The sequence below is a fragment of the Branchiostoma lanceolatum genome, chromosome 6, assembly GCF_035083965.1.
Source record: "Branchiostoma lanceolatum isolate klBraLanc5 chromosome 6, klBraLanc5.hap2, whole genome shotgun sequence".
Taxonomy (NCBI): domain Eukaryota; kingdom Metazoa; phylum Chordata; class Leptocardii; order Amphioxiformes; family Branchiostomatidae; genus Branchiostoma; species Branchiostoma lanceolatum.
In genome coordinates, this window is record NC_089727.1 from 9,872,224 (window position 1) to 9,883,731 (window position 11,508).

General features: G+C 42.1%; 2 protein-coding genes across 2 annotated transcripts; one reads left to right on the forward strand and one right to left on the reverse strand.

The window, feature by feature from the left end:
- Window positions 1–28: 28 nt before the first annotated feature.
- Window positions 29–3,086, forward strand: LOC136436506 (uncharacterized). The gene is made up of 4 exons (XM_066430516.1): window positions 29–994; window positions 1,441–1,593; window positions 1,834–1,908; window positions 2,229–3,086. Exons 1-4 carry the CDS (start codon window positions 766–768, stop codon window positions 2,534–2,536), a joined length of 765 nt encoding a protein of 254 aa, XP_066286613.1. The 5' UTR covers window positions 29–765; the 3' UTR covers window positions 2,537–3,086.
- Window positions 3,087–3,152: 66 nt separating this feature from the next.
- LOC136436503 (B-box type zinc finger protein ncl-1-like) lies at window positions 3,153–11,431 on the reverse strand. Its single transcript, XM_066430512.1, has 11 exons — window positions 11,298–11,431; window positions 10,520–10,629; window positions 10,079–10,331; window positions 9,387–9,593; window positions 8,608–8,725; window positions 7,418–7,528; window positions 6,840–6,987; window positions 6,070–6,327; window positions 5,358–5,515; window positions 4,691–5,002; window positions 3,153–4,489 (listed from the first exon to the last, which is right to left on the reverse strand). Exons 2-11 carry the CDS (start codon window positions 10,626–10,628, stop codon window positions 4,085–4,087), a joined length of 2,079 nt encoding a protein of 692 aa, XP_066286609.1. The 5' UTR covers window position 10,629; window positions 11,298–11,431; the 3' UTR covers window positions 3,153–4,084.
- Window positions 11,432–11,508: the final 77 nt, after the last annotated feature.

Here is an 11,508-nt window from a genome sequence, read left to right on the forward strand (position 1 = left end):
CGTGATTGTGCTAGTGACGTTTAAAGAAAGAGGCGTCACGTGACATTAAAAATGTCTATGACGTGTTCCTTTTTTCACTAACGCTATTTCAACATTGAAGTCCTTACAGTTATAAGACCGACAGTGTACATTGTACCTTTTGGCAATTTGACGGCCTTTTAGCCACTTTTTGGAAGGCGGCCAGGAGCGTACTGCAGTTAAGGCTCTTATAGGGTATATAATCCAGACTTGTAAAACTGGGAAAATATACACGAAATTAGAATTAAAGCCAGTGTATGTTTTTTTTTTCTGTTCTAATGTTTGATTTCTCCTTAGTGACGTAAAGCCATTCTTCTATGAGGATTTGGATCGTTTGAAAACTGGCGTAGAACACTGTATTCTCATAGATTTAGGCTTGCCCTGCGGAAAAAAAGGATCATTGCGCGTAGCAAGGTGAAATTTGGATATATAGCGTACATGAGTCCTTCTGAAGTCCGGAATAAGATTTTATGACAAAGTATGCAAAATATGTTAACGTTAGATATGAAAACGAAACGACGAGAATTATATGATGACGATTTGCATAATCTGCTTTAAATTTCCATGCATTTATATGTCACTCGATCGTAGCGTTAAAAAATGTAACTGTACGTATGTGCTGTGAACACCTTTCATTTCTGGTTTTGGAGGCTGGCGTCGAATACTAATCTGAAGATTTCTAGAACATTTCAAATCGCAACCTGATTGGTCCGACGTTCCGATTGTTCTCCCTTTGTCGCCCCAAATATGACGTTCGAGAATGCCCCGCCTGTATCGGATCACTTTTTCTTAGCCATGGCTACCGACGGTTCCGAACGGAAATCGTCCTCAGCGACAGCAAGAAAGGAAGATAAGTTACAGAAACAGAAGGGGACTGGGAAGGCGTCTCGGTTTCTGTCAACTTTGTTGATTGTCTTGACTTGCGGTATCATCAGCCGTAGGAACGACAATGACGACGAAGAGGTATACAGGAAAGGTAAACTTAAGCATGAGCTACTAAGGACCTGACTTTTGGTGTGCTCACTAACTTACATTTCTAAAGCATTAGAAACTTTAAGTGAAGAAACGAAATTATATCCCAAAATTAATTACTGGTAGTATCTCCAGGTCCAGCTCTGGGTAGACTTTCGTCTACAAGACATACTATAGTAGTCCGGATCCGGCAAAGAGTTTTGTAAAAATGCCTGTTGACATATATATGTAAGTGCATCTTGTGAAGGTTAGCTATACTAATGGTTTGTTCAGTAATTGGTTGCTAACGTTATATCCCTACGTTGCTATTAATGTTATATCCCAATGTGTTCGCCACTTCCAAGGCAGGCTTCGAGGAAAAGTCAAAGCCGTAGGTCTATAACTCTCGTGGAAAGGTGAATCCGACCTGACTGCACCTTTGACAATGTTCCTCAATACCACTTTTCACAGTGACCTCAAAATCCAATGACAACTCCAGCACGCCGATCCCACCATCAGCCCCCCTTGATGTGGTCATCCCCGCCGAGCCCCCAGAGCCATCCTCCTTTGCAGTCCGATGCTCGGGACCGGACGTCTCCTCTGCATGCTCTGCCGATGTGTCAGGTATGAACTGAGAAGTGCTCAGATTAAGCCCCCCCCCCCTCTCACTAGACCCGCGGCACGCTGGCGGCGTCGCTGCGGCAGGCCAATGGCCAAGATCTCAACGAATTTCATCGACAAAAATCGAATCGTTGTGCGTTTTGAATGAGGCAAATTAAGTGCAAGTCAATATACATTTTGTACTAGTAAACACCCTCTCCACCGCCCCCCAAAACACACTTGTTTTTCTAATTTCATATGCAGAAGTACTGGAACATCTTCTACAACAAGTGACAGCCACAGTTGATATCAACGTCACCACAGGCTTCCAGCTAAACGGTAGGAATATTGCTGTTATCTGCCTATAAACGAGAGAACATGTAAATACGTATACTGTACAGGGAAAGCAGTGGAAGATGATGTACATTTTAACTGTCAATATCCACAAAACCATTCTGAAATAGGGCATGAATTTGCCAATATTAGCGATAAGGAGTAACATCCAGCATTTTGTTCCAAATGCTCTTAGAGCATATGAGGCTGAAAAGCAACACAGTGCAATGTCTATGAGTTCATTGAAGACTGATAAGTTTTTCATATCAACTTTCGTTGTGTCTTTTTCACTGGTGATTCATGATGACGCTCTTGCTTTTTAACAGACCCCGCACAGATCCTACCACCTGTCACCCCACAGCTGCCGCTACCTACCGCCACACCTCCCCTGCCCACCCCCTCCATCCCGGTCAGTCACCTGAATCCTGCCGCAGCCCCATATCAACCCAGCTCTGACTCTTCCCAGGTCCCTGTCACCCCCCTCAGTACACTCAACCCCGCCGCCACACCTTATTACCCCAGCACATACAACGTCCCTTCAAAGCCAACCTCACTGTTCCTCATTGATAATACCAACCCTCCCCTGCCGTACGCCCCCCTCCCCGAGTACCCCCAGTGGTCAACACAAACTTAAGGCCCCTCAAACAACACCATTCCCAGTCCACCCCCTCTATCTCTGTCTTCCCGCTCCGACGAACTCAACCCCAAGGCCATCCGTATATATAAATGTCCGTCCCGACTAATTTTTCACTAGTATTAAAACAAGAGAAATCAACCCAACAAAAAAGCACACATAAGATTTGTCGACATGCGAACCGTATGGAGACCCGTGACTTTCCCCTGATCTTGACAGGTGGCAAAGATGCTAGAAGGGCAGGTTAGAGGCCATGTGGTTCATGGCCAGAAATGATTGAGTCATATCAGCCGAGGGAAGAGGAGATAGAAAAGGAGAAGAAGAAGAAGAAAAAGAAGGAGGAGGAAAAGGAGAAGTGTTTTGAGTTATATATAATATTATATGTTTTGTCCGAGAAACGTCCAATATACATATATGTACCAGATTATTGTAACTACAGGAGAGCTGGCCATATTGTGTACACTCTGCCTGCATGAGTCGCCATGTTAAGGCATCTTTTTTTGTTGCCCAACTTTTTTTGTCATCTATGTATTGATCAAATCAGCCTTATCTACAGTTTGCAACATGTGTTAGCCAGAGGAAGATCAGTATAACCAAGAGTTTGACAACATTGTAATCATCGGCACCAACATTTATTCTAACTGAACATGGTGAATGGCACCACAGCAGTGCAGCAACAAACAGGCTAGAGTTAACTTAATGCAGTAGTAGTAAAGTTTTCATATGAATACAATATATCTCTTTCCAGGTTAATAAGAGATCTGTACAAGATGCTGTAGTAACAGGTTAACTATGAGAAAGAGCATAATATGAAGGTAAATAAGAGGATTGGTCATCTTTCGTATTCTTGCTCTTCCAGCTCAAGTCAGATAATTTCTCCAATCTTCTAGGTGGCAATAGTAAAGTTAGAAAAAAAAACCTTAAAATATTCAGCCAAAACTTCAAACAGGCCAAGAGAAATGAAACTGACTGGAAAACATGAGCTAAACAATAATTATCATTGAACATTCTAACTTGTGTGTAGTTTCAGCTTTCTTCAGAACATAACTTAAGATAAATCATTTCCAATAAACTGTTCAGTACAGTTTTAGTAAACAAACTTTTCATATATCTGTCTCTCTATCTACTTAATGATATATACGTTGGCACATTTGTGTCTGACAACAAATAAAAGCAATACAATTATCATCTCATGATTTCAAAAGTATCTACAATGTTTCTGACTTCAATTCTTTTTGCTCAGCCTGTATCTTTTTGAACATGATCATTAGATCTGATACATCTTATACTTTTAAGTATTAAAATGTTGTCAAAGTAGGCACACTTTCTAAACCTTCCATACTACACTTGCTGTAGTAAGTTTGGTCCAGTCTTTAGAATTGTAATATCTGAGAAAAACGTAATAAAACATATGATATCATGCTGTCTGGTTTAGTTCTTGAATATAATCAAATTCTTGTCGCAAAATTCTTCTATTTTTACTCTCCTTGATATGCACAAGTTGCCATCTTTGTTCCAATGGGTATAAGATATGATTGTGTCTGTCAGCTACTTGGTGTGGATGGACCCATACACGTGGATATCTGAACTCCCCAGTAGAACAGCCAAAGGACAACCCTCGTGTGTCAGCGCCACGTGTGTGACGACCTTCTCGGGGAACTTGAACTTGTCTAGCACTGTTCCGTCCTTGGCCATGACAACCAGACCACCGATGTACCAACTGTCTCTGTCGACTCTGTTGTTGAGGATGAGGATGAGCTTGTTCTGGTCCATGATGATGCCCCTGATGTCGAGGCGGCTGCAGCGCGGGTGGATGGTGCGCAGGTGCCGCCCCTCCTCGCTGTACACCTGGACACAGTTCGCCCGGTGGTCCACCACCAGCAGCTGGTTCTGGGCCGAGATCGCAAGGCTGTACCTGTTCACAGACAGCTTAGAGATCTCCGTGCACCGAATCTATCATAGGAAAACATAGAGAGATAGTTTTAAGTCTTTAAAAGCCCTTTTTAGACCAACAGTCACAGTACTAATTTCAACTGGATTACAATAACAGCCCATTCACTTATGTTGTGTCTTGTGTACATGGTGTACAAAACTCGTGTGTTACGCCTGAAGGCAGTTAACTGGTTATGAAGGAAAAATAGGAAACAAACAAACCTTTGTGAGCAGTTTGCCATCAGAGTTATAGATGACCACGCCGTGCGGGAAGCGGCCCTTCCCGACATCCTCCACCAGGAAGCGCCCCCTCCTGTCGATGACCATACTGCGCGGCTTGTGGACACTGTGCAGCCAGAACTTGAAGATGAACTGACCAGTGTCGGAGAAGATCTGTATCCGGTCAGTGGTGCTCTCCCGGACAGCGATGTAACCCTTAGTGGAAGTGGCCAGCTCAACAGGCCACTGCAGCTGCCCAGGGGACTGACCACGCCCCCCAAACTTGAAGCGATACTTTCCTTCTTTGTCAAACACCTGTTGCAAAGAGGGAATGATTAAGCTTAGTCAAACTTTATAATTGTTTTTATGATACTGTTTACTTTAAAAGGTAATCAATATCATATACACAACATTGTGTACTTTGTGTTATTTTCAATAAATCATTATGATAAAAGAGCTTACTTCTTGCTGTCATTTTTGCAACTGAAGTACTAAGCAGAAAAATCTAAACATACATTGGAACTTGGTTGATTGGATATAGACTGCAGTAAGTACTAGTTAGTTAAATTCACATACATAACTAATGAAAAATATATGGCTGATTTTTCCCAATTTCTCTAATGTAATACAAACTTTTCAAATATTTCTACTTGAAATCATAGAACCACACCTGCACAAGCCAGCTGTACGTGTTCAGTACATAGATGTTCCCATTTGCACCAACTGCAATGCAGCCAATGTGGGGAGAGTCTCCAGACTTCTCAACCCTTTTTCCAAAGGAACCCACTTTGTGTAGCTCTGTCACATCCATAGATGCAGTGTCATTCCCTGGAAGAGCACAGAACACACAAGGCAATCCGAGATGGCAGACTTCACCCCTTACCCATACTGCTTTGCAACACTTCCAGTTCCACAGACAAAAAATATCAGTACTGAAGACCAGGCATATGGTAAAGCTGCATTGTGTATCGCAGGAACACATACAGACAGACAGAGACAGACAAACACACATACAAACAAGCCAAATACAAATGTGACAAATAAGTCATCATTAATTTCAAGATAAACAGTTGATTAGAAACTCAAGGCATATTGGGTATTCTCAAAAAAAGCAGTACAGTCAAACCTGGTTGGGCAACCACCTCCAGTCATAAGCCAGATTAAAAACAGTCCCGTCCATCTTTACATACATGTTTAACCCAACTCTGTCCTGAGCAACCACCTGTCCTCCAAAATCATTTCTCACCAGTCCCTCGGGTGGTTGCTGAATCCATGTTTGACTGTATTTGGAAGCAAAAAAGTTGGCATTGATTTTCAATTGAAATTTTCTCTCCTCCATACAGCCTTGATGTACATTTGTATGATACGTTTGTCACAAGTACCTTTCCCAAAGGTTCTCTCCTCAGATACATTACTCTTGCTGGAGCTTGGGCTGAACTCCTCCTTCAGTAGTGGGGTTGTGACTCTAGCATTGCTGGACTCTGCAGCTGCACCGAGGGAGCAGGCTACATTGGTCACCGGGCTACTGACTCCAATTTTGGGCACAGTCTTTATCTTGATCTGGATCCTGTTCAGGAGGTTGCTAAAGGTGTGGTAGTCCACTGACACGCCCACCTCTCCTGAGCTCTTCATATCATTGTCTACAGAACATAGAAGTCATGTAACTTTGATTAGGATATAATGGTGTAATTTTACAGTGAACTGTTGGGTTTCCTAGTGGAGGTATTCTCTTTCTGGTTAAAAAGACTACCGTAACTTCTTCATTCACGTTGCTTTGATTAGGATATAAAGTTGTACTTTTACAGTGACCTGTTGGGTTTCCTAGTGGAGGTATTCTCTTTCAGGTTCAAAAGACCAACATGTTAATTTCTGACAGCATGAAAATGGGTTCAGAATATTTGCTGAGAGTTTAAGCTGTTGTGGTCCAGAGGTGGTATTGCTAACTACTACATCATAGTATTCTGGAGAGAGCAAAGTATTGAAAGTATCTAATCTCCAAGCAGATGTGGGTGAAATACAGTAACATTTTCTGAAGGCCATGCTTCTCTTAGAGGTAAGGGACTGTAAGGTCAGAGAAGTGCAGTCATCAGAAAACATCATGATCTTTCACCCCAACATCTGCTTAGAGAAAAGACATTGCCCTGGTCAGTACCTGTACACTGCTTGAAGAGGAGGTCAAACTGCGAGGTGACCAGTTTCCCACAGGTCAGCAGGTCGGAGATGCTGCCGTATGTCACCAACTTCTCCACAAACCTGGTACCAGCCTGGAGTCTCTCTTCATCGTACTGCAGGGACTTGCCCTGTTAGAGACAACATATGAAAAATCACAAGAATGCTAACATTTACGAGCATATGCTGAATACTTTTCTTCATTTTTTATTGTGTTAGGCCCAAACCTTTACCACTCCTTCATGATAGATAGTCCAGGTGCAATCTATGATTAAAAAGGCATTACCTTATCATGTTCAGAACTGAAAACTGGAAGTTCTGCTGCAGTACTGCAAGAAGCCACCAGGTGGTATGTGATCAAACTTCATTTTACCAACACCTACTCACATCCAAAATATCATAAAGATCCCTCCACATCTTCTTGAGTTATGCTGCCCACAAAGACATCCAAAAACAAATAAACTGCACCGAAAAAATAACCTTCTTGGCAAAGGTAAATAGGCTGTGTGGGTGAACATCTGGTCTCCTTTCACTCAGACACACGTATGCAGTGCCCCCTACCTGTGTGTTGAGGAACTGCTGCTGCCTCTGGTAGAGGGTTTCCACGTCCTGCCTCATTTCTTCCTGCCTGTCCTCCAGCTTGGTCAGCAGGGTGTGGAACACCTTATCAACCTGCAAACAACAACAACACAGACTTATCAACATGCAAATAACAACAACAACAATACAAACTAATCAACATGCAAACAACAACACAAACAAAGGATTGCTGTGATGTTTAAATGGCAGCTGTGGCAAAGGTGGGGCATGTCCTTGGTGCTGAAAATCACTCCAAAGCAATATGTTGTCACAATCATGATTAACATACATCTAACTGCCTAGTCAAACAAGGGCTAATGTGTATATGAATACGTAGAATTCAAAATTGTATTTATGGATAGTTAACACTCTTGGCATCAGAACCTGATATTTTGAAGTTTTCTTCCGTCATGATATGATACTTAGTTAAACTCTTTTGGTCAGTGTATCAGAGACAAATACGTGTACCCAAAAACCTTTCCATTTCAGGATGGAGCCTTGTTCTAATTGTGAACATCTAGATATGACATAAACAAAGATGCTCTGCTACCATGAAAGCCAAAAAGGCAGTGATTCCATCGTACGTGTAACGTTACAAAGTTGGGCAAAACTATATTATGTTATAAAATTGGTTATTCCTGCACTTTTCCAATCTTCTGTAAATCTATTTCAGATGATGATAATTAAATTTTGCTGCAACATGAAAATGAAGAGTTTGTGGTAACTTCAGTCAAAACAGCTAGTACCGTAGCCTGAATTCAATCAAGCCTCCTGTGACCGCTCGCCGCCCTGTAACCGCCTCGCAACCCAAGACTGGGGAGGGGAGAGAAACCCGGACAGCTGGAGTTTGTGTTATACAGACTACTAGTACCGGTAGTAGTAACAATAGCAATCATGTGATACTGTAAATGCATTTAAGTTCGTGTGGTTTTTATTTCGCGGTTGGGAGGAAATGGAGTGTTCACGGTGGTTTTAAGTTCGAGTTTGAAACAAAAGTAGCGCTACAGTCATAGGTGGGCAAAAGTTTGGCGGTCGTTTTAAGTTCACGCTGAAAGTTCACCGCGAATACCACGAACATAAAACCACTGCCAAGATTTCTGCATTTACAGTAGGTCATTATGAGAACCACAAACTTAAACACCACAAATATTCCAATATTTCCAGTGAGCTACCTCTCCCTTGACTCTGGTTCCCTCCACTTGTACATGATCAATCTTCTCCTCCATCTGTAGCAGCTGAACTCTCACATCTTCAGATCTTTTCCTGCCGTTCTCAAGCAGATACAACAGTCTGAAAGAATGTTTGATAATCCTGAATACAAATTCTGCAAGGCATCAAACAAAATACACAATGAAGTATTTCTGAACCTCAGTTCCAATAAGTGTAACTCGCTATGAAATACCATCATCATGAACTACAAAAGCTGTAACTGAAAAGCCTGTAACTTACTGAATGAATACACATACTATATATAGACAATGTATGTTATGTCCTTCTTTCTTCAAAATATAGGATAAGACTTGTTGGACATAAATAACACTTCGATCATAACAACAATAATTAGGTTATGTATTTGTCACTGGAAAAGAGAAACAGACATTGGAAGAAACCAAAATTCATGTCCTTAACTAGTTATTGTTCAGTTTGTAGTGCCTAGTGGCACATAGGGCAGTAAGTTTCCTTGCTGCTTCTTTAGCAGGGTATATTTTTACAGGGAGGGGTTGCTAGTCCTTCCCCTTCAACGTACTCAAGGCACCTCCTCGACACGGGACCTCGCTTTTAGTAGTTTTACATCCCTTCTGAAAGATGGGCGCAGCCCCAACTGAGATGTCCAGTCCCAGGATTGAACCAGGGTACCCCAGTTACCAACAAATTGGCTCAACTATGAGGCTGCTACCAGTTGAGCTACAGGGACATCACTTCATGTACTAGTACAATCATCATCACATACCGTTCCTTCATGACGGCTGCGGCATCATTAATGTACACATACTGGTGGGAGGTCATGCGGTGGTCGATGGCCGTACATTTCAGACACACCAGCATGTCGCAGGTGTTACAGTAGAACTCCAAGGCCTCCCCGTCATGCTTGGTACAGGTTAACAGCTTCACTGGAGACGCCAAGTCACCAATACTTAGCTTCTCCAACTCAACCAGTCTGAAACATTTCATCACGCATTCAGACACTTGTGTAGCGAGTAAGGTATAGAAAAAAAGTGCTTTTAGCTTACTGTAGATGCACATACATGTACTTTTGCAGTGGTTTTATATCATGTTGGGAGGGAAAAGAAGGTTTTTGCAGTGTTTTGAATTTGCAGTTAAAGCATTTCTGTAGTACAGTAGTAGCATATTGGCATTGGAGAGGTTCCTGCAAAAACTACAAAAATAAAACCACCACGAATGATTGAAGATTTACAGTTTTATCTAACTTGTCAGGTACTATCATTAGGACTATGAGAAAATGTGATTATGGAAAAGATGATATTTCATTATAATAATAACTTTTATGGCCAAGATATTCTATAACTTACCAGGTAAAAAAAGATTACATTTAAAAAAAATCTATTTCTGACTGACATATTCAAGTAAGCAGAAAAAGGAGAATAAACCAAGTTTGAACTCATGTTACCCATAACTTCTCACCTGTGGGACTTGAAACACTTCATGAAGCGGTGCGCCCCCTGGCAGTTGCTGCACAGAAATGCAGCACAGTCCAGGCAGCGGCACACAGCTGAGGAATTCTCCTCACAGCTGGTGCAGGTGACGGCACCTGCCTCCACCGACTTCACCTCAAGCAGCATCCCCACGATGGGGTCAGAGGGCAGGGTTGAGGGGTCGGATGAGGGGAGAAGGGTCCTCTGCTGGCAGACTGGACAACATACCTCACCTTCCCTGTCTGGGATAAAAGAAATGAAATCAAAAGAAAGGAAAAAAAAAATTTAACTGTGATTGTTGTGATTAAAATCAGCGGTTTATAACAGTAGACCAACCCCAATATGATCAAATTTCTACCTGTTTCGCAAAACAAAGTCATCTGGCATTACCTCACATTCTTTTTCAGAAGATCAAACTGTTGTGTTTTACCTTGTTTCTTCACTAGGGTCTCCAGACAGGACAGGCAGTACGTGTGGAGACATGACAGCACACGTGGCTGGCTGTACTGATGATCACACAGCCCACACTGCAGCTCCATGCTGGACAAAACAACAGTTCACAGTAGCCATTACAATCTCGTCATTACTTTTTCGGAAATGACCAATCTTTCACATATAAGTTACATAGATTGAGCTCACAGCTCTTTAAGCTCACGGTGTCCCAGTGAAAACTTGTATTAGTCTTAGAGTTAGACTAAAATTGGGACAACTGGCAATGAATACAGCATTAGCGAACCAGACATTGACAAATCAACAATAGAGTCAACGGACATTGCATACCATGTCAATCTCGGAGATGGCAGACTTCAACCCTTGACAAAACTTAAATCATTAGGTATTTTGGCACCCCTGGCAGAACATACACAACCTGTTTTAGCACTTAAAAGAGCTGAAACCCACAGACGGACACACACACAGACGGACACACACACAGTCGGACACACACACACACATAATCACACAATCACACACACACACACAATCACACACACAAATGCCACTCCCTTAGGGGTGAAGCAATAAGCATTGGTTGATATATCTCCGCATTACTCCAAATTCTCTGATGGATGACTGTTTAGACATGCCAGACGAAAGAAAAATGACACCAACATCAGTGTCAACTGGACAACACAACTTTCCCTTTTCCCCACAAATTTCTTTAGCAAAACTCAGATGTGTTGACCGTACCTCCTTGATCGTAAATTTACCCCAGCCACTTTGCCGCGGGTTCTTAGAAGTAGCAGCTGGCGAATGTTATGAAATATTACTTTTAACTTCAAAGTAAAAACGAACCACAGTAATTTGCATTCCAAACAACACAACTTGTTGAGCCATGTGCCAAAGTCGCTATACATAGCACGACATTCGGATAAAATTCTGGTTCCCATGTGTTCGTAGTCATAAAATAATGAAACACTT